At 43.0% G+C, this 27,020-nt stretch overlaps 1 protein-coding gene and 2 long non-coding RNA genes across 8 annotated transcripts in view; 2 read left to right on the forward strand and 1 right to left on the reverse strand.

The window, feature by feature from the left end:
- pdxdc1 (pyridoxal-dependent decarboxylase domain containing 1) overlaps positions 1-12,183 on the reverse strand; it is a 54,793-nt gene extending 42,610 nt beyond the window's left edge. For 5 of the 6 annotated variants that reach the window (XR_015850107.1, XR_015850110.1, XR_015850117.1 and 2 more), the window contains exons 1-4: positions 11,987-12,183; positions 7,444-7,551; positions 4,178-4,246; positions 3,954-4,037 (exon numbers count right to left, since the gene is read on the reverse strand). Coding sequence is in view for 3 of the 6 variants with exons in the window: in XM_088332537.1 (XP_088188663.1) it covers positions 3,954-4,037; positions 4,178-4,246; positions 7,444-7,517 (227 nt within the window). In the remaining 3 variants the exon portion in view is untranslated. The remainder of the gene's footprint in view (positions 1-3,953; positions 4,038-4,177; positions 4,247-7,443; positions 7,552-11,986) is intronic. The other variant, XM_088332622.1, reaches the window with a different exon arrangement.
- Positions 10,633-13,770, forward strand: LOC148373203 (uncharacterized). Its single transcript, XR_015850139.1, has 2 exons — positions 10,633-10,668; positions 13,412-13,770. It is a non-coding gene; the product is annotated as an uncharacterized LOC148373203 (long non-coding RNA).
- Positions 13,771-22,697: 8,927 nt separating this feature from the next.
- On the forward strand, positions 22,698-25,808 carry LOC148373204 (uncharacterized). The gene is made up of 2 exons (XR_015852679.1): positions 22,698-23,065; positions 25,494-25,808. It is a non-coding gene; the product is annotated as an uncharacterized LOC148373204 (long non-coding RNA).
- Positions 25,809-27,020: the final 1,212 nt, after the last annotated feature.

Below are 27,020 nucleotides of genomic sequence, written 5' to 3' on the forward strand. Positions count from 1 at the left end.
ACAGGGCCAGACAACTCACTTGTTCATTCACACCTAGGGACAATTTGGACAAGCCAATTAACCTGACATGCATGTTTTGGAATTTGGGAGGAAAGCGGAGTGTCCAGAGGAAACCCACGCAAGCACGGGGAGAACATGCAAACTCCGCGCAGAAAGGCTGGTAACCCATGACCTCAGAACTGTGTCATGGACGCATTAACCACTCAGCTGCTGTGCCGCTAAGATAAAACATATTATCAACTATAATGATTTATAATTGAGCAAATTACCATATTTTCCCCAAAACCCAAATTGGCCAGAAACTTGAACATGGGCATTATAATTCGGGACACCTGATATGTGGACAAAGTTGGAAATGCGTTACGATATTTGAGCAATCATTAATCATTGGATAGATTTAATCGCTACGGGGATTAAACCCTGTAGCAATGGTAAGGGGCATCAAATCCAAACCACCAGGCTGCTAGCAAAATGGATGGTTGTGCACATTTGCATAACATTGAATGCAACAGGAAATTATCCAGATCGCTGCAGGGAAAAACGCCAGATGCTTTCCACACTGGGAATACAGAAAGCACATAAAAAGGCATTAGGTCTTCTCGTTATCATACTATTTTTCGTCCAAATTTGTGGAGAGCAGAGAGTGGTTCCCTTTTTCACAGCTTAAATTAAGTATTGTAAGCGACAAACATTTTGTACGTGCGGCCATGTGTTTGTTTATTTATATTTTTCTGGAAGACCTAATTCCTCCCCTCAATGCAGTTCTCTTCATTCCACTCAGAAGGACCGAATTACTTAGCACATTGCCTTTTTTGTCCTTCATTTCACACTCTTGTGCACTTCCTAAAGACTTTGTGAGTTGGCTGTTCCACATACCTGTTTAATGTCTGACAAAATTCTTGCAGCCTGGCGCAATAGTAACATCAACAATGTGGGAGTGAGACTAAAATTAGTGTGATTATGACATTAAATTGAATGCCATTTCATGCGTCATCAGTATCCCTTGTGGATAGGATCCTGGTGTTTTCCCTTTTGCAATCCAGGTTTTATTCCCGTTGTACCAAAGTTCGGCAATTGCGATCAGAGATATATTCCAACAGATCAACAAAAGTGCAAATACGGCACTTACCAACTTTTATCGCCTTATTGTCATAATAAATAAGTATTTGAACACCCTCTATATTGCCATTTCTCCCACTTACAAATCATGGAGGGGTCTGAAATTTTTAATCGCAGGTGCCTGTCCACTCAGAGATAAACTAAAAACAAAAATCCAGAAATCACAATGCATGTTTTTTAACAATTTGTGTGATACAGCTGCAAATAAGTATTTGAAAACCTGTGTATCATCTAGAATTCTGACCCTGAGAGACCTGTTAGTCCACACATTAGACGTCCACTTGCACTCCATGCATCATCCTGAATCAGATGCACCTGTTTGAGGTCAATAGCTGCATAAAGAAACCTGTCCACCCCATAAAATCAGAAAGACTTCAACTTGTAATATGGAGAAGACCAAAGCGCTGTCCAAAGACACCAGAAATAAAATTGTACACCTACGCAAGGCTGGAAAGGGCTCCGGAGCAAATGCCAAGTAGCTTGGTAAAAAAGGTCCACTGTTTGAGCAATCATTAGAAAATGGAAGAACCTAAACCTGACTGTCAATCTCGATCGGAGTGGAGCCCCATATAAGATCTCACCTCATGGGGTCTTAATGATTCTAAGAAAGGTGAGAAATCAGTCTGGAATTACACGACACGAGTTGGTCATGGTCATTTTCTGCACATCAGACAGGTCGAGTGCACTGCATTAAAGAGAGGATAACTGGGACCAACCCCCTTCCCTCAGTCAGAGCATTGAAGATGGGTCTTCCAACACGACAACGATCCAAAGCACACAGCCAAGAAAACCAAGGAGTAGCTCCGTAAGAAGCATATCAAGGTTCTAGCATGGCCCGGCCAGTCTCCAGACCTGCACCCTATCGAAAATCTTTGGAGGGAGCTCCAACTCCGTGTTTCTAAGTGAGAGCCCAGAGACCTGACTGATTTGGAGAAGATCTGTGTAGAGAAGTAGACCAAGATCCCTGCTGCAGTGAGGGAAAACTAGGGCTGCACAATTAACCGAAATTGAATCGATATAGCGATGTGACTGCGTTTTTTAAGGATTCATGGTTCCACTTTGTTTTGATTGACTGGGTGTTTGGCCAACAAGAATGGTCACATATCGGGTTTAACATCGCTGGCCAATCAGAAACAGGTTTTAAAGGCACCAACCAGTGGTGTGAGCTGCCAGTCAGCCTAACAGCGCGTACACAAATGGCCACCTAAACAAATGCCACGGTTTGTCGCTTCACTATCTTGCTACATTGAAAATAAATTCGATAATTGAATCGAGTTCTGAGGAAAGTCAGAAAAGCGCAAGGAAAAGCGGGTACTGCCTGGATTTTAATCACGTCTGAGGCGGCGTCGGATGGCTAAGCTAACAGCTAGGTTAACAACTCTTAAGCCACCACTTCCGAACGTGGCTAGTCACAAACGCAAAATCCATTACCAATAAAGTGGACAACTTGGAGCTACCACTCGAGAAAAAAAACGCTACAATTGCGACTATTTTAATCATCACAAAGACATTGCAGAAGTCACAGGGACCCGACGTGTAGCTTGCCAGCCCCTTACTTGTTTTTTTACACTGAATAAATAACCCTCCAATTTCTTTGTCCTTTTGTATAATCTCATCTCATCTCATTAGCTGCTCCGCTTATCCTCAGTAGGGTCGCGGGGGTACTGGAGACCTTCCCAGCTAACATCGGGCAGTGGACACCCTGAACTGGTTGCCAGCCAATCGCAGGGCACACACTCATTCACTCCTAGGTACAATTTGGACCGGCCAATTTACCTGAAATGCATGTCTTTGGAACGTGGGAGGAAACCGGAGTGCCCGGAGGAAACCCACGCAAGCACGGGGAGAACATACAAAAGGCTGGTAGCTGGATTTGAACCCAAGCAAGAGTTTCCCATGACCTCAGAACTGTGCCGCACAGGCGCTAACAATTGCGCCGCCGTGCTGGCCCTTTTGTATAATGACATGTCCAAATAATTGAAACGTTATTCCGTGATATGTATTTATTTTGAAAATTGTGTGAACTGGACCGCTATTTTAATGAGCTTGAAGTGCTATCTATTGCAATTCACAGGTAGGTAGGTACACTTACATCGATTGAGGAATAAAAAGCTAAGAACTGTGAACAGACAGCAACCGTAACAAAGCTCCCCAGAGGAGATCACTGTTTTCTCAAGGTTAAGCAAGTCAATATGATTAAGTACTGAGAAAAAAAAAAAAACAAGCACAGGAAATTCACTTTAAAAAAAAAATAATATATATATATTTTTTTTTTAAATCGACAATCGCATCAAAATCGCAATACTAGTCTGAAAAATCACAATAAGAATTTTTCCTAAATTGTGAAGCCCGTGCAAACATGGTCAAAGACTACAGGAAATCTTTGACCTCTGTAATAGAAAACAAAGGCTACTGTACCAAATATTAACATTCTTTTACTCAGGTGTTACTCAGATACTTATTTGCAGCTACATCACACAAATAAATTGTTAAAAAAAAAAAAAAACATGCATTGAGAGTTCTGGATTTTTCTTTTTGTATTTCTCTCCCCCACTGGACATACACCTACGATGAAAATTTCAGACTCGTCCATGATTTCAAAGAGTGAGAAATGGCAAATAGCAGGGTGTTCAAATACTTATTTTCCTTACTGTATATGAGAAAAATATCCCAAAATACTATTTTTTGCAGGAGTGCCTTATAATCCAGTGAACCTTGTAGTGTGGGAAAACTAGATACAAATATGTCTTAATGAAAGGTCATCTTGCAGGAAAGCATATCCTCTGCACAGCAGGATTTGTTAACAGTGTTGTAAATGTGTTATTTTTACTTACTGTTGGTTCTGCTTGTCATTTGCTTCCTCATTTTCATGGATGAGGCTGTGAACGAGGTGCAATACGGTTGCAACATCCTGACCACTGCACAAGAAAAGGTTGTGAATTCTACATTAAACGGACTTTCTTTTAACGTCATGTCCAAATAAACTTCTGAATTCCAGACATGTAATGATCAGGAATTATTTTCTAGAAAAGTATCCAAGAGTATGTATGCGTCTTACGCTCCCTGCAGGGGGCCAGGTATGCTGGTTCCACGGAAGATGGAGCCCTCTGATTTTTTCTCCAGTCTTCTAATTAAAAGTCCAAAAAAATATATACATTTACAGGTGTCTTTATGTAGCTAACGACCTCAAACAGGTGCATCTGATTCAGGGTGATAGGGGCCGGTCACACAGCCGTTTGCGGCTGAATCACGGCTAAAATTTTGCGGGGTTTTTTTGCCCGTGGTTGCCCGGGATGGAAAATGCGCAAAATTGGCCAACCCGCTGTTCATCGGTGGTATGCCCGCAAAACAGACGCCGGCGACTGTTCCGCTTCCTCATCGCGTCATTTCTACGTCATTTTCTCGTGTGGACCACGGGTATAAAAGCTCCCGAGCCGGTGTTGTGCCCAAATCCGACTCCTACGCAACACAAACCCCCCCACCCCCTCGCGTGAACGCGCATTCTGCTGGAATCGCTTTTGTTGTACGCGTGCATTGACGTTGGTGACTTTTTCATCCGCGTTAACAAACGCATTTTGTAGAATACGATCGCACTTTATTGTTTAAATAAACGCGTTATATAGACTAGGATCTCCCAATTGTTATAATTGGCTCGCTTTATAGTTTTAATAAGCGTTTTATATAGAATACGATCGCTTTCGTTGGAAGCGCAGCAGAATGCGCGTTCACGCGAGGGGGGGAGGATTTACCGTTCGATTACGTTCACAACAAAAACAAAGACGGAATGGTTTAAGTTGTATTACATTTCCAACAAATGCAAGACGAAGTGGTTTTGGTTATATGTTCGCCATTACATTCCCTAAAAGTGAGATAAAACGAGGTAAAAGTGGTTGTAGTAGCGAGGGGATGCAAATCTCGGCACCGGGCTGTAGAAATCATAACCGCACAAGACACATTCCCGTGAAGATCAAGATTTCAAGCTATGGCATCATTTTTATTTTATTATCTTGAAAAGAAATGTCAAGAAATAAAAATGGATTAAGACGAGGTCACTACGCTGACGGGGATCCATGTTCACCCCCTTGACGTCTCGAGCACAACTGACGTGTGCTTGGCATTCGCGCTGTTTATACGCGGAGAAAGGCGTTTGACCGTCACATGCGTAACACGCTAATTTCACGTAATAACACCGCGATACAGGCGCAGAACATGCTATTACCATGCTCCACCCACGATTACCCGCTGAAATTTCCCGTCCTACCCATGTGTAACCACGCCCTGGCCGCGGCCAGAGCACGTCGTTCCGCGTCATTTCCGCGTCATTACCTCGTGTTGACCACGTGTGGGGCACGCGTTTTAACACGTGCTCAAACTTTTGAGCAGCTCAAAGGAAATTTCTGGCCGTGGTTCAGCCTCGATATGTTCGTGAAAGGCTGTGTACCCGCGCTCTGAAAAATTAAGCAGCGCAAAACTTTTTCGCACTGCCACCCGCGCGCGAATTTCCGACCTCGTGTTAAGCACTGCTGTATCTCGTCTGAATGGCGATCTCAATGCGTCCAATAGCGTCCGCCTCAAAGGCAGAAATTTCTGGCCGTGATTCAGCCGCAAATGTCTGTGTGACCGGCCCCATACATGGAGAGCAGGTCGACATCTAATGGGCGGACTAAAAGGTCTTTCAGGGTCAGAATTTTAGATGATACACAGGTGTTCAAATACTTGTTTGCAGCTATATCACACAAATAAATTGTTAAAAAAATCATGCATTAAGATTTATGGATTTTTCTTTTGAGTTTATCGCTCTCACAGTAGACATGCACCTACGATGAAAATTTCAGACCGCTCCATGATTTCTAAGTGGTAGAAATAGCAGAGTAACTTTTTTCACTGTACATATAGATTTAAAAGTTTACTGCCATTGCTAGTTTAATTAGGCGGGGGATAAAAAAAAAAAGGCCTGACCTACACTTTGTCTATATTGTGTAGTATTCCAGACAATTACTCTTGCATTTCTTTGCAAGTGTACTTCATTTACAGCTCAGCTGAAGGCCCGGTCACACAGCCTTTCACGGGAGTATCGAGTCTGATTCACGGCCAGAAATTTCTGCTCGTGAAGCAGACGCTGTTGGACGCTTTTGAGATCGCGATACAGACGAGATACAGCCGTGCTTTACACGCGGTAAGAAATTCACACGCAGTTGGCTGCGCGAAAACGTTTTGCGCTGCTCAAAACTTTAGACCATGGGTAACCGCGGGCGGCACAGCGATGCAGCCGCGGTTACCAGCGATAAGGACGCGGAACAGTCGCCGGAAGGACGCGTAACAGTCGCCGGCCAATTTTGCACATTTTCCACCGCGGGCAAAAAAAAAAAAAAAAAAAAAAAATCGCAACATTATACCCGCGATACAGACTCAAAAGGCTGTGTGACCGGGCCTTTAGTCTGTCAGTAATTGACATGACATAATTTTTTTGTTATATGTCAAGCACCCAATAGTCAAAGAAAAACTACTTTAATCAAACAAAGCCTTTTGGCTGAGAGTAAGTGTCCCGGCTCCTAGGCTTTGTAGCGTATAATGAACTGACCGATAACGGATAATGGATAATGAATAACGAAGATAGAACAATAACCCTTAAAAACCCCAAAACCCCACTTTTAATTCATCTAAAGGACAGTGGTTAATGTGTATTTCCAGGGCTCTTGTTATTTAGTCAATATACTTTTTTTAAATTTTACTTAAAACAATTGTATTATTTGCAAATGGCTGTTATCTTTGGGAAAAAGGTAACTACATGTTTTCCTGTCTACAAAAAATTTAGTTCCAGAGCTTAACTGTATTATTGTCTTTATTATTTGATGTTCATTTTACTGCACTTTTTTAAGAAAATACACATTTGATGAACAAATGGAAACAATTTAATGGAAAACTTTTATTAATTTCATACTGTTTTAAGAAAATTTAATCTTTATATACATAGGGTATGTAGAAGAAATGTATTTTTACTTTTATTAATATATTTTTAGATAAAGTTGACCCCAAATTTTAAAATAAGGATTGTGAGTATATTGGGCAAGTTTGGGAGGAGAGTAATTGTTTCAGGCCAATACCTACATTTCTAAACTGTTCAGTTTCAAAACTGAATCAAATATTAAAATCAATAAAAACAGGTAGTATCACAATCAATGATGGGTTTTAGAGTTTTAAACAAGATGGCAGTTACAGCATCATTAGAGAAAAATACATTTTAACAGAATGAAAGATATTTAAGTTAAGCAAATCAAGACTTTAGTGGGGTCTTTTTTTACCCATACACAAACCAAGTCTCACCTTAGTCCTTCTCCCAAGATCCTCATAGCTTCAGTGAAATTATTTCCAACTTCACTCAGTGTTTTGTCCACCATCTCCAAATATGTATAACTGCTTACTCCGTATGCACTGGGAAAGAATAAAAAAAGAATAAAAGACATTTAACTGTCGCCTATGCTATGAGTACACACTTTCAATTTTAACATTGTATTGTGTATCAAAATATACCATAGCAAAGAATTAATTAGCCAAAAATAAATATTTAAACAAGGCTTTTAGCAGGTGACTTATTCACAATAGTCCTCTGGTTACAGCGATCAGTGAACAACTACGTACAATAAACATGCATTAGTTTACAACAAGCAGCATGGAGGCTCAGTGGATAGCGCGCGTGCGGCACAGTTCTAAGGTCATGAGATCAAACCTTCCTGTGTGGAATTTGCATGTTCTCCCCATGCTTGAGTGAATTTCCTCCCACATTCCGAAGACATGCATGTCAGGTTAATTGGCCAGTCCAAATTCTCCCTCGGTGTGGATGAGTGAGTGAGTTGTCTGTCTCTGTGTGCCCTGCGACTGCCTGGCAACCAGTTCAGGGTGTCCCCTGCCCAATGCCCAAAGAGAGCTGAGATGGGCTCCAGCACCACCGCGACCCTACTGAGGATAAGCGGTTCAGATAATGGATGGATGGATGGATGGATAGTTTACAACAGGGGTCAGCAACCTTTTTGGTGTAGAGTGCCACTTTTAAATTTCCTCGTAAATCAGTGTGCCACACAAAGATTAATGACTCGCACATTTTTTTTATATCCTACAGAGCTGTAATTTTACACCAGTCCAAATATACAACATGGATATACATTTTAATCGTATAACTCAGTGTTTTTCAACCTTTTTGAACCAAGGTACACTTTTATTTATAAAAACGTTCCGAGGCACACAGTCCGTCGAAAATGTTTGAAAATGAAGAAGTCAAATATTTGACTGTACTACCCCATAAGCAGATAATTAGTATATAAAAAAAAATACTTAAAATAAAAAAAAGAACGATGTGCTATGTTTTTATTTTTTACAGTGCAATCTTAAACCGCTTTGATAAACAAATTAAGTTATTAAATGTACTGTGCTACCTCAAGAGCAGATAGTTAGTGCATAAAAAGTATATAAAAATCGACTGCCCCCTACTGATATGGATGACTATTACAGTTTCTCGTCTGAAGATTGCAAAAATACTGAATAATGGCCTGATTTTTTGGAAAGATAAAATTGGGCAAATTCCAGCAGCACACTAAACAAGGTCTCAGCACACCAGTGTGCCCCGGCCCACTGATTGAAAACTACTGGTATAACTGACCAATTTATCTTCCACTATTCTTGTTCATCAATCAACTAAATGAATGTGAATAACAAAAGGAAAGGCCTGTGGCCATCCATGACATCAACTTTTTGCCACAAGAATTAACCAGAATCAACCATTCTTCATTAACAATGAACTACAATCAAAAAACAAGTGCTATGGACAGCTACCATACCATTCATCAATGATATCTTGTTGCAGAAAATATCAAAGCTTAAAATAACAGCAGAACAAAGAAGGCACACGCGCCCACACACGCATACTTCTTTAAAATATTCACTATCAGTAAATAGTTTTCTGTGCTTCCTGTGCAGTGAGCAATATGATGGCTTGCGTCAGTGGTGGTGTTTTTAGCAGTGACAAAGGTTTTTAGGGTCTGTGTTTGTTTGCCGTACCTGGACACAGCGCGTTTTAATGTCTCCACCATGTCAGACTCCTCCTTGAATTCATGTTCATGTTTCGTCTCGTAATGATGTTTAACACTTGCTGTGCGAGGTACAATGCTCTCGAGGCTTAATGCACAAAACAGCAGGGTAATTTTTCGCACAAAGCCCCATTCGTCTTTCCACGCTGGTAGGAAAGAACGAGATGCTTTCGCTCGAGGAGCCGTCATGATTCGTTCATTTATCGCGCCCGTGCGTTTTGTTGGCTGGGTTAAAACACGGATCTCTCCTTGGCGCAGCGCAGACACACACTGATACACGGAGCAGAGAAGGGGCTCTGCCGTAACACCTCTAAATAATATGGCGCACAAGTCAAAATGTCTAAATTTCGGCTAAAAATGCGCATTTTTAAAATATAATCATTATTGTGCCGTGCACTCGCGTGCCACTGGTTAACCCCTCGCGTGCCGCATGTCATAGGTTGCCGACCCCTGGTTTACAACAAGGCTACTATGGTACACCAAATGAAGCCTTCTTGAGTACAACTAGTCATGATCGGGAAATTTATAGCATTTAGCTACATTGGATCGGCCCCAGTTTTGGTGACGTTTGCATGTCTTAAACTATTTGAATAGACTACAATCTTTGAATCACGGCAATAAATATTTCTGACTGAACACATTATACAGAAAAAACGTTTTGCGCAGCGCTGAGAAGCATAAAGCGCCTTCACGAGAAGGGGAGTCATATTTTGCAGGGGAGTCTAATATAGACACAACACTGGCTCTTCTTAGTGAGCACAGTCAAATGAGCCGGTTTACTTAATAGAGCTATCCTTTTGGGTGCGACCAGTAGGAGGCGGGGATGCTTCACATGACAATTTAATATTGAGAAGCCACCTGAGCAGGCAATTAAGCAAAATTTGCATGGATTGTTTTTATTTAAAAAAATCTTCATTTTCTTGCGTAATGTATAGACTCAGACTGCCAAGAATTTCACATTTTTAAGTATTTTCACGCACTTCATCCAACATTCAAGCATTTTCCTGACCTTAAAAACACAACATTAAATCACATTTTTAAGGATTTCAAGTACCCGTACATCCCTAAATAATGTTAAGTAAACTGTTTTCCTTTGCAGTATTTTGTGTGTCACAATAGGCCCTTGAATCATACATTACAGTCAAACAAAAAAAATGCTTGAATTGAAAACACCACCATATTGATGATTATTTTTCTATTTTGTCAATTGTTTATCAAAGTTGTTGATTTTGAACTAAATAATTTAATATTCTATCTGATCATCAGTGAAAAAAAATAAAATGTCAAACAATAAAAAGGTAGGTTTTCATATGTGAGAGCATTAAATCTAAATGAGGTTTGAGGCGAGATTTAGAGTCAGATTTTGACAGGTGTTGCCAACATTTTTAATCACGCCAATCAAGATTAGTTAATGAACACAAGAAATAACATTCTGTCGGTTTGGGCATAGCACCGGAAGTCCCAGTAAGTAAGTGCAAGAGGTTAATTTGTTTTAAATGGATGAATACTAAAAGTTACATTTTCATATGCAGCAAAGTTTATTCATGTTAAACAAAATGTTCAAATTGTTTATTTGATTATTATGGAATGTCAGCATTCAATAGCAATACAAAGTGTTCTTTGACAGGTGCCATGCGCTCAATCAAGTCTTCCACATTTTACCACATGGTACCCAAGTACCTCCAAAAACTATAGAATTTTAAAACTGTTTTCTTTAGGCTTAAAAGGATTAAAAACAGCATTTTTTTTAAGTAAAACAGAAATGTTAACAACGCAACTGCCTTAAATTGGTTCAGTCCATTTGATTCCTGGAACTGATCTCGTCCCCCTTTTTTGCTCGGCTAGTATTCAGTGGAGACTCCAATGTACGTTATATAATCAAATGCAACAATGGTTAGCCTAGCTTAATTGGTCCATACAGTATGTGTAAGCTATGCGAGTGGTCATCGTCCCAGCACCAGCATGGACATTTGCAGACTTTTTTTCTGAAAAATAAAAAGCACCATCGAAAAGTGTGTTTTACCCACATTAACTACAGAAAAATACACAGAACCCCCTCCTAATAATTTTATGTATATGGTTGTCAACTCTACCCAGTGGATCAGTTTGAAGTCAAGTCGTATTTACTTGTGATAGCCTTAATCACAAGAAGTCTCAAAGGGCTGCACAGTCCACATACTGTAACAGACTGATTGGCTGGGTGGGAGTATCCCCTAACCACTAGGGTCGTAGGGGCAAGTAAAGCCTGGTGGCGCCCATCCCTCTCCAAGCTAACACATTTTTCCACCCAGTCTGAGTCCGGGGAACTTTCACGTGTTAGGCAAATGCGCTAACCACTGCACTACAGATAAAACTATGAGACTATTATTACACCATCCCCTGATCTAAACCCTACACGAGGGGAAGGAAAAACTCAAATCAGCATAAGGAAAAAAAACTTTGAAGTGTAATATTATGGTTACAATTTTGGAGGTGACACTCCTGAACAGTGTTGAATGATTCTAAATCATTTAAATTGAAATGTATAAGAAAATAATGATGACGATAATAGACAACAGAGTGCTCAGCACCCCCTAAACCATGAACCTTAAATCGCCCCTTTTCTTGCCCGATCAATACCTAAACATTCCATTGTTTTATTCTCACTGTGATCAGAACACATCATAAAACGGGTCATATAAACCAATAACTGACAAAAACCTGTCTGTACTGGGTCAAGAGTGACTCGTTTGACAGGCGTATTGACAGGCGGTTAGCAAGCAACATGCCTTTTAGGAGCGTTTTACCTTAACCGACTTCAACGAAATCTCTTGTGTCTGCAATGTGAGGCAAGACTACGAGAAAGAAATCCAAGCAATTCCCGTCATAGAGCTTTCCTGAAGAATTTCAGGTCTGTTAATGTTGACTTTGAAAAGTTTGCTAAGCCTTCATTCGCGTTCGACCGGACTCTGTGCCCCGTTTACTTCCTGGTTTGCTGCGAGACTGGCTTTCCACGCTGGCAGCCTTAACGTCACGTTTGTAACAAGCCAATCAGGTGTGGACTGGTCAGCACGTCGTTGCAAGACATATTGTCAAGTTATATACCTGTAGTCAATAAAAGGGCCACGCTTACAATTGTGCTTGAAATAATTATCATAACTACTAACATGACTATCGTGTTTGTTGGTGTTATTATTATTGTTATTGTTATTATCATCCTCAACATCAACTACAGTTTAGGCGTAACCAGTCCGTTTTGAGGGGTGCTCTAGCCATACACCCCCCCTGCTCCCAAAAAATCAACCCAAGCACCCCCCAAAATATTTTTTTTTCAACTCTTTTCCTGAATTAAGGACATTGTAGGATTAAATATGATGAAAAACAACAGCTTAAAAAAACAAAATGAACAACGCACCGCCTTATAATAATCAAGTCTATTTCATTCCTTGCACCGTATCGCAGTATTTTTTGGTATAGTATCTTTGTAGTATTTTTTATAATAGAAATTTTCCATCCATCACACCTAGGGACACCTCGGACCGGCCAATTAATCTGACAAGCATGGGGAGAACATGCGAGCTCCACATAGGAAGGCTAGTAGCTGGATTTGATCCCATAACCTCAGAACTGTGCCGCGGACACGCTAACCAATCAGCCGCCCATGTAGAATGTTTGTAGTATTGCTGTAGTATTACTGTACTTGTATTTTTTGTGAGTATTTCCATTGTAAGGGAGACAACCATCCACCCTCCCACTCCTATATTTGCTACTATAGATAGATCTTCAGTATATTTTGAACATTTTTGTTTGGCAGGCCGTAGTTTGCCCACCCCTGATCTGGATGCTCAGCACCCCAAAGCTCTCAACCTAAATTGCCCCTAACTTGGCTTAATCAATCTGAAGGTTTGGCATCCCTACGTCAAACAAGTAAAAAAATTGTTTGAAATTGTCAGGTTCTGGACGGTTGCCATGGCGCCCAGCTGGCACCACCCCTTGACACCGGCTGACTCGAATTTTCTGATTACTCCTGTGGGTACTTAAACGTGCTCTTTTGAACTGCGCTTTGCCAGATCGTTGTTGAAAACTTGTTTATGCATGGTTATACTTGTGCTTGTTGGACTTTGTTGCACTTCGGTGTAACATTCTGAGAGATTCCTGCAAGTTCTGTTCGATTCTGGAAATGCCTAGTTGTAGTTTTGCCTGTGTTTGACCCGTTTTGTTTTTTGGTCCAGCCTGTCTCGAAGTCCGTCTGTTCGCCTTCCTTCCCACCAATCTCGAGGTTCGTCCTTCCGCCTGTCTCGAAGTCTGCCCGTCCGCCTGTCCCGATGTCCGCCTGCCATGCCTGTTTGTCGACCTGTCTGCCTGCCTGATTCACGCGTCCGCACGTCTGATTCGTCTGCTCGCCACTCCGATATGTCTGCCTGCCATTCCAACTCTTCGACTCGCCCGTTCGATTCTCCTTTTCACTAGCGCCGTTGGAGCCTGCGGCTGCAAGCCATTTAAACAGGAGTCCCAAACTTGCAGCCCCAAGGATGATAGTTTGAGGCCTCCGCCTTGTGAAATATAAAGTGTGTGTTGTTTTGCCACTAAATTTCACTGTATTCTGTCATGCCACCAAAAACGAATGCTAAAAGCATCACACGGGGCGGCAGTAGCTCAGGAGGTAGAGCGATCGTTTTAGGATTAAGGGATCCAGTTCGAATCCCGGTTTATCCGTGTTACATGTCGAAGTGTCCTTGGGTAAGACATTGAACCCCCAATTACCCGCAATAAGCAGGTTAGCGCCTTACATGGCTGCACAGATCACGGCCGGGAAATGTGAAGCACAATGTAAAGCGCTTTGGGAAGTCATTGACTTGAAAAGCGCTATATAAATGCAGATCATTTCATTTCATTTCACACAAAAGACAAAAAATTAAGACTCAAGATACTGTATATAGCAGGGGTCAGGAACCTTTTTGGTTTGGAGTGCCACTTTCAAATGTCCTTGTAAATCAGTGTGCCACACCAAGATTAATGACTCGCACAAAAATTTTTAATATCCAACAGAGCTGTCATTTTACACCAGTCCAAATATACAACATGGATATACATTTTAATCCAATAATGCAGGGTTTTTCAATTCTTTTTGAAGCAAGGTACACTTTTATTTATAAAAAAAAAGTTCTGAGGCACACCGTCCATCGAAAATGTTTGAAAATGAAGTTATGTCAAATATTTCACTGTACTACCTCATAAGAAGATAATTAGGATATAAAAAGAAAATAATACTTAAAATAAAAAAGAATGATGTGCTTTATTTATGTTTTTATTTTTTACAGTGCAATCTTGAACCACTTTGTGACACAAGTTTTTAAATGTCGTTTGCTACCTCATGAGCAGATAATTAGTACATAAAAAGTATAAAGAAATCTACTGCCACCTACTGCTATGGATGACAATTACAGTTCCTCGTCTGAAGATTGCAAAAAATACTGAATAATGGCCTGATTTTTTTGCTAAGATAAAATTGGGCGAATTCCAGCAGCACACTAGACAAGGTCTTACGGTACACCAGTGTGCCCCCGGCCCACTGGTTGAAAAACACTAGTATAACTGACCAATTTATCTTCCACTATTCTTGCTCATCAATGAACTTAAAAATGAATGTGAATAACAAGTGGAAAGGCCTGTAGCCATCCACGACCTTAACTTTTTGCTACAATAATTAACCAGAATTAACCATTCTTCATTAACAATGAACTACAATCAAAAAACAAGTGCTATGGACAGCTACCATACCATTCATCAATAATATCTGGTTGCAGAAAATATTAAAACTTGAAATAACAACAGCAAAGCAGAAGGCATGCGTGCACACACACGCGCACACACGCATACATACACGCACACACACGCTTCTTAAAAATATTCGCCATCAGTAAATGGTTTTCTGTGCTTTGCTACGCAGTGAACAATGTGATCGTGTTTTTAGCGGTGACAAAGGTTTTCAGGGTCTGTGTTTTTAGGCCGTACATGAACACAGCGCGTTTTAATATCTGCGCCTTGTCAGACTCATCCTTGAATTCATGTTCATGTTTTGTCTCGTGATGACGTATAACTCTTGCTGTGCGAGGTACAAAGCTCTCGAGGCATAATGCACAACACAGCACGGTTATTTTTTGCACCAAGCCTCATTCGTCTGTCAACGCTGGCTGGAAAAAACGAGATGTTTTCGCTCGAGGAGCCGTCATTATTTATTCATTTATCGCGCGTGTGTGTTTCGTTGGCTGCGTTAAAACACGGAGCTCTCCTCTCCTCGGCACGGCGCAGACACGCACTCACACACGAAACAGAAAAGGAGGGTCGCTAAACACGACGCGCAACTGAAAATGGCTAAATTTCAGGTAAAAATGTGCATGGTCTCACGTGGCACTGGTTAACCCCTCGTGTGCCACTGCTGGCACGCGTGTCATAGGTTGCCGACCACTGGTACATAGGAACTGGTCATCTGAGCCACTATGTTCGTCAATTTAACTTGTTGTCATACAAAGCTATTTTACTTGTTATTTACCTGATATGGACCAGAGTTGTTAATTAGACAAAACATGCGCAAAAGCACTAAAATAAAAAGATGGTTTGCACAATCAATGTGTAGCGCTGATCAAAAGAATGGGTTTTTTATTTTATGTTGACTTCTATCACTCAAATATATTTGCAATCTTGCTGTTGCATAAACTTTGTGCTTTTTTGAGATGTTATTATCTAAGATTTACTATCTTTTTCTGTCAATGTGCTGCTATAAACTGACATAAATTCAATTTTGCCTCAACCATGCAAGTACAGCATTGTTACGTCACACTTGTTTACAAACACAGAAAGTGGTCTATAATATTCACGATTTTGTTAATGTGACAATGTGCGAATATTGCTGACCCCTTCCTTCCTTCATAGTTGCGGTTCTAAACATGCCGACTCACATCCATTCATCCACCCACACTAAAAAGTAATTTAGGCTTCCAATGAATATATCTACCCTGGTCATATCCCTCGAGAGGGGTGACCGACAGCAAGACAAACAGATACACAAAAACAAAGAAAAGAAAAAAAGGAAAACGTAACAAAAAACACACAAAAATTGACCATGGCCAACCCAAATGCCCAAATACCCAAACAAGTTTTCCATTCGGCCCTTCCATCCGTTTCGGCCCTTCCACCCAAACGGATGGAAGGGCCAAATGAAAAACTAAGCTACAAGCAGAGGGCCGGACTGATGAACGTTGAATTTTTTTTAAATGACGTAGATTATTTGGTACAGTTGTTCTCAACTGGTCTTAGTTCAGAACCCACCATCCAATCCCAATTACAAGCAAAGACCTGAATCAGGAAAATAATTATATTTCTCAAGTTTGTTGAAATGAAAGGATTGTGCAGTTTTAACCATAGATACAGGGGTACCTCTGCTTCTGAATGTCTCTACGTACCAAAGTTTGGGTTACTAAGTACCTGAACAGTAAAATATTGCCTCTAGTTACAAAGGCGTTCCAGGATTCAAAGTAAAAAATACAGTACAGTACGTGTTGCTATTTAGCCCCTCCCAGAGTTTACCAAGAGGAAGGCCGCGATTGACTTGGATGGATGGTGTTATGAGTGCACTGCAGGAAAGAGGTCTAAATCTAGTGGAAGCTAGAGCTCTTATTGGTGATAGGAATGAAAGGAGAGGTGTTGTAAAAGGATAGTGGGATGTTTGAACGCGTTGTAAGGGATGGGCAGGCCACCTGTGTGATGCGGCAGGGGTAAACCAGTGAAAGCTGTCGGGCCCTGATGTTGAATAAAAGAGTGTGTTGTGTCACCCTGACCCAAGTGACATGGCCGCTTTCTTGTGTCCCGTTTCATCTGGAGGGACGAAATCATGACAAACTTATGTGCCGAGGTGCCTAACATTTTTTAGGTGTTCGGGCATTTGGGTTGGCCATGGTCCAAAAATCTTTGTGTGTGTTTTTTTGGTATTTTTTCCCTTTTTTAATTTGATTTATTTCATTGTTATTGTATGTGTCTGTCTTCCTGTCGGTCACCCCTCTTGAGGGATATGACCACGGTTGATAGATAGATAGAGTTTACCACACGTAAACAACTGGTTATGGCCTAATGCAGGGGTGGCGAACACGCTGCTCTAGAGCCGCATGCGGCTCTTGGCCTCATCATATTTTCTTTATTCTGTGGCTCTTTGCTTCGTTTCATGTTTAGTTTGTCCCCCCTCTTAAAACACACGTGAATCCATCAACGTTAATAACAAATAATAAATAATATTTTGTAATTAATTTGGCAGATTTGTTGTTTTTATGCTGCTCCGGACACATAACTGACTGCCAATCATCTGCGTAGGTTACGTCTAATGCCGGGAAAGTAATTAAACATTTCATGAGCGTGCAGACTTTTCCCTCATGGTCAAAATGGCAAAATGCAAAGCAAAACGGAAATATGAAGATGAACACAGGGCATTTCGGGAAGAATGGGAAGATGCTTGCTTTATTGTTGAACGGAACGTCAAATCACTTTTTATTATCCAGAAGGTATGTTTTTCTGTTAACTGGTCTACATATACCTGAATTTCTTACCATTAAAAAGAGTTCCCTTCTAGTCCATTCATTCAAATTCCTTCTCTATACCTAAGTTGGCCGACTTTGGGTACAAGTCTCCCCGGGTACAATGTGCGAAAATCGGAACCTGGAAAGTACACTTATCACATCTTTCTTTACAGAAATGGGAGCAGCTTGTCACACAACAAGAGTCTGACTACAGGTTTTATAACAACCTTACGAAGGTGACACCTCCAGATTCGAATCAAACTCCGTATCTTGACGAGGACTGCCGTACCTGATCATCTCGTTCATTGATTTAGTGTCAAGTACTTGTTGTTACATTTAAATCAGGGGCAGGGGCGTTACCAAGGGTGGGCAACGCACACCCAATATTTCCAAGCAGAAATGAGCTCTATGCAATCGCTGTACTATAATTGCCAACTGTTTTTCAACAGGACCCGCCATTGTTATGAGTCTTTGTTGTCATTTGGTTACGTCACAACTCTACAGGTTATGACCCCAATTGGTCAACTTCGAAGCTAGATTTCTCAAATCCCCGCCATGTGGAATATTTTACAATATATCTGCATGATGTCTGTCAGCTGTTGTTTGCAGATCACTCTGCTTTGGTGCCTGACTCTGCAGCAGGACTGAGTGCCTTGGTAGTGGAGTATGTAAGAGATGTAAGCATAAGGGGAATGCAGATTAGAGTTACGTAATGAGGTGTTTGAGAGGTGGTGAGGTAGGTGGATTAGAGATGATGTTAAATGGTATATGTCATGAACCAGAACGGACTCTCGGAACCAATAGCGTTAGTTTCAGAGTTTTTATTTGAAAGAGTTGTTGGAGCTGGTTTGGGACGTCGGCGCTTGTTGGTCGTCAGCCTCTTCGGGCGGAATGGCAGCTCCGTGACGGATAGACGGAAGGTGCAGTTTAGCAGGTAAGTCGATGGCCGGGGCGGGAGAGTAGGTCGCAAAACGTGGAACGGAAGTAGGTCAAAAAACGAGAGACAGGGATGAATCAGGCAAGAGGAGTCGTGGGTACCTTGTAGTCTGGTGAAGCACTCAGGGATACAAAGAGTATACCCTCTCTGGACGCAGACCGCTTAAGTGGAGAACGTCAGCCAATCAGGAAGTGCGCTCCAGCGCGCCAAACGATTGCCCCAGGTGACTTCACTTAGGCAATCACGACAGAACCCCCCCCTCAAGGAACGGCTCCAGAAGTCCCACAAAAAAAAAAAAATCCAAAACACGTCACAGAGAAACACAGATAATCCAAGGGAACAAAAAGTCATAGGCAAACACAGGCAAGTCACAAGTAATCCCCCAAAAAAAGTCACCAATAATCCCAAAAAGGGGGGCCAGTAGTCCACAGATACCACACCGGCGGTCCCCAGGAACGGATAAACAATCCACCGGTTAGAACAAAAAAAATAATCCATAGGTAACAAGAAAAAATACGTTATAGCACAGTACCTCTCAGAATTCCTTTGAAGGAACGGACACCCCATCGTCAGCATTCGAAGGGGCGGCAGGGGGTGGGTCCGCAGGTGGAAGGGTCGCGGTATCGGACCCACGAGGACGACAACGGTGCGGCGCTGGTTGGTCTGGATGTAGTCGATGGAACTCCGCCACGAGAGATCGGTCCAGGATCTGCCGGGTAGGGACCCATGACCTCTCCTCCGGGCCGTATCCTTCCCAGTCGACCAAGTACTGGAAACCCCGACCCCTGCGTCGGGAGCGGAGCAGGCGACGCACAGTGTAGACAGGTTCCCCGTCCAGAAGGCGCAAAGCCGGGGGAGGAGGTGGTACGTGTGCCAATGGGCTCTGGCTGACGGGCTTGATCCAGGAGACATGGAACGTGGGGTGCACCCTCATAGACCTTGGAAGGTGGAGACGGACTGCTGAGGGGTTGATAATTTTTTTCCATGGGGAACGGGCCTAGAAATAGAGGAGCCAGTTTCTTCGACTCAACCCTCAGTGGCAGATCAGCAGATGAAAGCCACACCCTCTGGCCCATATGGTAGTCCGGAGCTGGATTCCTCCGTCGATTAGCCCCGACTGAATGAGACTTGCCTGCCCGGAGGAGTGCGGCCCGGGCACGAGCCCAGATTCGTCGACAGCGGTGGGCATTAGCACTAGCGGACGGGCAGGAGGCTTCCCCTTCCTGGCTAGGGAACATAGGAGGTTGGCAGCCACGCACTTGAAGGGGGACATTCCCGTGGAGGAGCTAACCAGGGAGTTGTGGGCATACTCCACCCATGCCAGTTGCCGAGCCTAAGACAATGGTTCACGTGAGACCATACAGCGGCGCGCCGTCTCCAGATCCTGGTTAACTCGCTCTGACTGGCCGTTGGACTGAGGGTGGAACCCCGATGAGAGGCTAACCGAGGCTTCCAGCAGACAGCAGAACTCCTTCCAAAACCCGGACGAGAGCTGGGGACCCCGGTCCGAGACAATGTCCTGAGGGATGCCATGGAGGCGGAACACATGTTGCTGAACTGCCAGCGCAGTTTCTTTGGCGGAGGGGAGTTTGGGTAGTGCCACGAAATGGACCATCTTGCTGAACAGGACCACTATGGTAAGTACGGTTGTCATCCCCTCAGACACTGGCAATCCTGTCACAAAGTCCATGGCGATATGGGACCACGGCCGACGGGGAACCGGCAAAGGGTGGAGTAGGCCGGCCGGGCGTTGGTGAGAAGCCTTGTTCTGGGCACAAACTTGACAGGCTGATAGGTATCCTCGAACATCTTTGACCACGGAAGGCCACCAGAAACGTTGGGACAAAAAACTGAGGGTCCAAGCCGACCCCGGGTGGCAAGACAGGCGAGAATCGTGCCCCCATTGAAGTACCTCAGACCGTAAGGGTTCAGGGACGAATACAGCTGCCACCGAGCTGTAGTTTCTGATAAACCTCCGGTAAAAGTTGTCAAATCCTAGGAAATGTTGAAGTTTCTTGCGAGACCCCGGGACAGGCCAAGAGGTAACGGCTGATACCTTGGCAGGGTCCATCTGAAGGCTCTCCTCCGACACAATGTAGCCCAGGAACGAAACAGTCTCAGCATGGAACTCGTACTTCTCCGCTTTAACAGATAGAGAGTTCTCCAGGAGACAACGGAGAACGAGCTGGACATGCTTTTGGTGCTCCTCGAGGGACTTGGAAAAAAATCAAAATATCATCCAGGTACACAAATACAAAGCGATTGAGCACATCTCGTAAAATGTCATTAATAAAGGATTGGGAAACGGCGGGGGCATTGTTTAACCCGAATGGCATTACCAGGTACTCGTAGTGGCCGGTGGGTGTGTTGAACGCCATTTTCCACTCATCTCCCTCCCGGATTCGGACTAAATGGTAGGCGTTTCGCAAGTCAAGCTTAGTGAAGATCGTGGCCCCCTGTAGAAGTTCAAAAGCAGAGGCAAGCAGTGGCAAAGGATAACGATATTTAACTGTGATGTCATTAAGCCCTCGATAGTCTTTACAGGGTCAGAGTGACCCGTCCTTCTTTCTGACAAAGAAGAACCCCGCCCCCGCAGGAGAAGAGGAGGGCCGGATAATACCAGCCGCCAAGGCATCAGAAATGTACTCCTCCATAGCCTCCCTCTCGGGAACTGACAAGGAGTAGAGGCGGCCCCGAGGAGGAGCGGACCCTGGCAGAAGGTTAATCGCGCAGTCGTAAGGTCTATGAGGCGGTAGGGAAGAGGCCTTAGCTTTACTGAACACTTCCCGTAGGTGGTGGTAGCAAACTGGGACTTTGGACAAATCGGGTGGAGCCTTTGGGGAAGTAGAACGATCAGGGTAAGGAGCGGCTCGCAGACAGGTTTGGTGACAGTCCATGCCCCATTCCAGTATTGACCCAGTACGCCAGTCAAAGTGGGGGTTGTGTTGGACCAACCATGGATGACCCAGAACGAGGGGTTGGCTCGGGGAGTGAAGTAAATGGAATCGGATCTTCTCTCGGTGATTTCCAGACCACTGTAATTCTATGGGTTCCGTTATTTGAGACACGGTGCCTAACAGGTGACCATCTAAAGCTGACACTGGATTAGGAAGGGGTTTAACAGGTATCCCCAATTTGCGTGCGAGGGACAGATCAAGGATATTAGCTTCAGCGCCAGAATCGATCAGGGCATGAAAGGACTGAGATGAACCGGGAAGAAGGAGATGGGCCTGGAGGACCGGTCTATTAGTCTTGGGGCACAAAACTAAAGCCGAGCTCAATCGGACGTCCCCTATGTCCGACGAGCGTTGGCCTTTTAGCGGACAATTGGCCACTCTATGACCTTCGCCGCCGCAGTAAAAACATAGCTGTTCGGAACGCCTACGCTGGCGTTCCTCGACCGAGAGGGAAATACGATCCACATCCATCATCTCATAGGGTGTGGTGGACGCGGTTGAGGGTTTCGGAACATTACCGGTTTCTTGAACTGGCCTGGTGACGAATCGGCTGGGACCTCCCCTCTCCCTGCGTCTCGCCTAAACCCTACGGTCGATCCGGGCGGTCAAGTCAATAGCTTCGTCAAGTGTTGCCGGAGGAGCGTGGGACACTAATTCATCCTTGAGGTAACCGTCCAGACTGTGGAGGTAGGCGTCGACCAGCGCCTCCTCATTCCAGTGACTTTTGGCCGCTAGCGTACGGAAGTCGATTGCGTAATCGGCAATGGAACGTCCCTTCTGGCGAATGTTCATGAACGAACGAGCGGCAAGGAACCAGAGTCAAAAACCTTAATCATTTCTTGGGCCAGGAGACTAAATGAGGTGAACGCCATCGCCCCTCGTTCATATGCGGCCGTTCCCCAGAGACGGGCTCTTCCAGACAAATTATTTATTTCGTCGCTTCGGTCCCGAAAATGCGGGGCTGCAGGTCGAATATCAGCTGACAATTTACAAGGAAGGGGCGGATCTCCACAGAACTTTTCCGGCGCACCCACTCGTGGTTCAACAATGCCGAGGAAGTGTTGCTTTGCCCTGATGAGGTGGTTTGCTGTGAAAACATGCCGGGAAAACTTGCCCAGTGTTGTACTTGCCGAACCAGGGTGGATACGTCATGGGCTATTTGCTGTACCGCGCCTTCAGTTTGGAGTAGGCGCTGTAACGCGGATTGCTGCTCGGCATTTCTGCATTCTCCGGAAGGGAGAGAAACCTCTGTGGATCCATGTCATGGAACCAGAACGGACTCTCGGATCCAATAGCGTTAGTTTCAGAGTTTTTATTTGAAAGAGTTGTTGGAGCTGGCTTGGGACGTCGGCGCTTGTTGGTCGTCAGCCTCTTCGGGCGGAATGGCAGCTCCGTGACGGATAGACGGAAGGTGCAGCTTAGCAGGTAAGTCGATGGCCGGGGCGGGAGAGTAGGTCACAAAACGTGGAACGGAAATGGGTCAAAAAACGAGAGACAGACATGAATCAGGCAAGAGGAGTCGTGGGTACCTTGTAGTCCGGCAAAGCACTCAGGGACACAAAGAGTATACCCGGACGTCCATCTCTGGACGCAGACAGCCTAAGAGGAGAACGTCAGCCAATCAGGAAATGCGCTCCAGCGTGCTTAACGATTGCCCCCGGTGACTTCACATAGGCAATCACGACAGTATAAGTTGCAGGAGGTAGATGGTTTTAAGTATCTCGGTATGTACTGTGTCAGCAGGTGATGTTTGGAGGAGTATGTGAAGAAGAGGGTGGGTGAAGGGTGCCAGGCAATGGGTGTCCTGAACGGATTGTAGAGGTCTGCAAATGGATACAAAGTGAGGATTGTATAAAGGTGTGGTGGTACCAATAGTGATGTATGGCTCAAACAAAACCGACCAGGTCTTAAAACCAGACAAGTGTCCAATCCATACACAAAAAGCAAACCTGGCAAAAAAACAAGTAAAAAAAGAGAAAAAAGAAAAAGAACAGTAATGAGGGAGAAATAGCAAGAAAAAAGTAGAGGGAAAAAAACAATAAAGGCCAGAAAAAAGAAGTAAAAAGCTAGGGAAAATGGAAAAGGAAGTAAATAAAAGAAAAAAAGGAATCAAGAGAACAAAAGAACTAAAGGGCAAGAAAAAAGGAATTAAGTCAATTAAAAAGCTAAGAATGAAAAAGAGGAAGAAAAATAGCTAAAAGGGATCGAAATTAGCAAGAAAAAAACAGGGAAACAAAGACACATTATTTGCAAATAAATCAAGCCAATATTTTTGCCAGAATTGTACTTTCACTAAAAAAGTGTGATTAGATCTGTTTTGTGCAACCAATTAAACAAATCCACAAAATCATGAAAAAGTTGTTGGAAAAAAATAACACGTTTGTGGGCCATGCAACCTTTTCAATAGTACATTACCCAATTCATTAATATGTGAAAAAATAATTTAGTATTGCCGGAAACTCAGCATGTAACTTGATTTTAGGTCAGGTTTTTAACATGTTTGCTAAATTTGGTCGCCACGCTTGGGATTGATGTCGCTCACCGTTATTCTAAACGACAATCACAGACGTTTTGTGATTGCTCAGACCCCTGGAAGCTTACAGCGAACATTGCTGCGATAGAGACATTGCAGCTTAGTGATATGCACAAACAGGACAATGTTGCTTAGGCTCCCTGGCAGGCCCAGCCACCTGCACAAAATGACCTGATCTTCCTTTTAAAACGGTGGTCATGGGGAATTCGTACATCAGGAGCGGCCAGAGAAGACGAGGCTGGATACCACGCTGATAGATCCAGGCCTTAAATTTCCCGGGGCGGCAGTAGCTCAGGAGGTAGAGCGATCGTTTTAGGATTAAGGGATCCCAGTTCGAATCCCGGCTTGTCAGTGTTACATGTCGAAGTGTCCTTGGGTAAGACACTGAACCCTCAATAAGCAGGTTAGCGCCTTGCATGGCTGCACAGATCACGGCTGCTATTGGGAAATGTGAAGCACAGTGTAAAGCGCTTTGGGAAGTCATTGACTTGAAAAGCACTATATATTTCATTTCATTCATGTCTTCTTTACAGCTGAGATACACATGTTGAAGCTATCTGGATTCTCGCACATGGTTGAGAAAATCAGACGCCCACTGTGCGACCTTAACAATGTTCAAATCATATTTTTTGTATTTGTAGGTCATAGCTAAAAAAGAAATACAAGTTTCCTATTCTATGAATTGTTTAACTGGTGATGCTTTACAAATGCTACACATAAGTATGTTTAATACTGTTTATTCAAGAAACTGCATTAGTTCAAAGATGGAAACTGGTCAAATTGAACTTGACTTGCCCAAAATACTTGAATTCCATTTCTCCCTTATTTTTGACATCTTCAGCTAAGTACAAGGTTTCTGTTTAGATACGCAGTTTGTTTGAAAATTTTTGCTATGATGACATGCACACTGCAAAATAGCCAAAGCAGGTCCGGAAATATTCTGTTTTTTTTTACAATTCGTTCTGGCGATGATCAGATTACTCCAATCAAAAAATGGTTGTCATATTCGAATCCACGGCCTCAGAAAGTACTAGAAATCATGTTTAAAACCTAGACTGCACAGTAGGTGTCGAATGGTGTTTGCATTCAACAGTAGGCCAGTGTATTATTTGAAAATCAAATTATATGAGCAGGGAATTAAAGTAAATCAATTGACCTTAAAAATGTATGCACAGCAAGGACAATGATAGGAAGGAAAATAAGGAAAATAATATCATGTAAAACACAAAAATTCTATAAATTATTATTTCTACAGAGTAAAGGAATATGGAAGTTTGAATTTGGGTGTGTCTGTTGGACTCTCTGTGTTTTGTGCAATAGTTTTCTGGAGTAGATTTTGACGTGGGGCAGCTCTCAAGCAGTGGGAGGTGACCAGCTCTCTGGGGGCCGAGGCGGTGGAGGTTGACGCGCCATTCTTCCGGGAACAGCAGACCAATGGGACCGGGCTGCGCCGCAACTGGGCGGAGACGACGCGCCACTCTTCCGGGACGAGAGACCAATGGAAAGCAACCAAGTGGCAGAGGAGATTCTTTGCTGAGTACCTCGGAAGAAGGAGAAGAGTCGGCTGTTGGAATGAGAAGCTTGCAGAGCTGTATTGATTTGTGTGTTAGAAATAAATCCACTCGTGAGTGAAAATGCCGGCTTCTGGAGAACTTTCTATGCAGAAAAGAGCGCGCAAATTGTTTGGATGAGTGGTGATTGGGAAAGGTCACAAATTGGAGTCAGATGATTAATTGAAGTTTGTGTTGATTTAACAAGAAATTCCAACAAGAGGACACATTAAAACAGACGTTTTCTCTGCTAGCACATGAGAGTAATTCCAAATAATTCAGGAGTAATATTAAAGGGTCCAATATAAAAGAAAACTATAACATACCTTGAATAAAGAACAACAATACAACCCCAAATATGATTTATGCAAATGTACTTTTTATTGAATTTATTTAGCTGCAAATATATCAACCAATTTATAGAGTGCAGCTTACAATTACAGTATTCCTCTGGGGGTATTTAAAGTACATATACATATTAAGTCAGTGAAGTCATCAAAACTACTGTATCATGGTATACAATGGAATTTCTAAACTACACTGACTGTTTCAGACTGAATCAGTGTTTTATCATTGTGTGCATGGAAAATAATTGTAAAATAGAATAGAATAGAATAGAATAGAATAGAATATACCTTTATTGTCATTGTTACAAAATGGGTTGAACATTTGTGACAACGAAATTGGACGTGGCACTCCAATTTCACATTTAACAGTGAGGATAAAAGAAAACAAAGAAGATAAAGGGACAAAGAAGATAAGATTATGATTTACACAATATAAAGAAACAATAAGATAAAGTTTATAATTTACACAATATTTACACAACAAATGTGGGCATGTAGTATGTTACATACAAGTTTTGGGATCGTATTAGTGCAATATGCGGTAGTGCAAAAATAGGCAACATTGTGAAAAGTGAGCATAGGCATGAATACAATTTTATATCTGTATGAGGTACTGTGTTTGCAAGAGTTTCCGTTTTTTGTGCGGTGTGTGTTATGGATGGTAATGGCTCTGGGGAAGAAACGGTCTCTGAGTCTGTTTATTTTTGTTTTCTGTGACCTGTAGCGTCTGCCGGAAGGCAGCAGGTCGAAGAGGTGGTGGCCAGGGTGAGAAAAGTCCTTGATGATCTTTTCTGTTTTGCTGAGATAGCGAGAGCAGGCAATATCCTCCAGACTAGGTAGAGAGCAACCAATGATTCTTTGGGCTGTGTTGATGACCCTCTGGAGCATTTTCCTGTCTGCTGCCGTGCACCCATTATGCCACACCGTAATGCAGTATGTTAGAATGCTCT

The sequence above is a fragment of the Urocampus carinirostris genome, chromosome 1, assembly GCF_059441175.1.
Source record: "Urocampus carinirostris isolate Australia breed hairy pipefish chromosome 1, RoL_Ucar_1.0, whole genome shotgun sequence".
In the NCBI taxonomy this organism is placed as follows: domain Eukaryota; kingdom Metazoa; phylum Chordata; class Actinopteri; order Syngnathiformes; family Syngnathidae; genus Urocampus; species Urocampus carinirostris.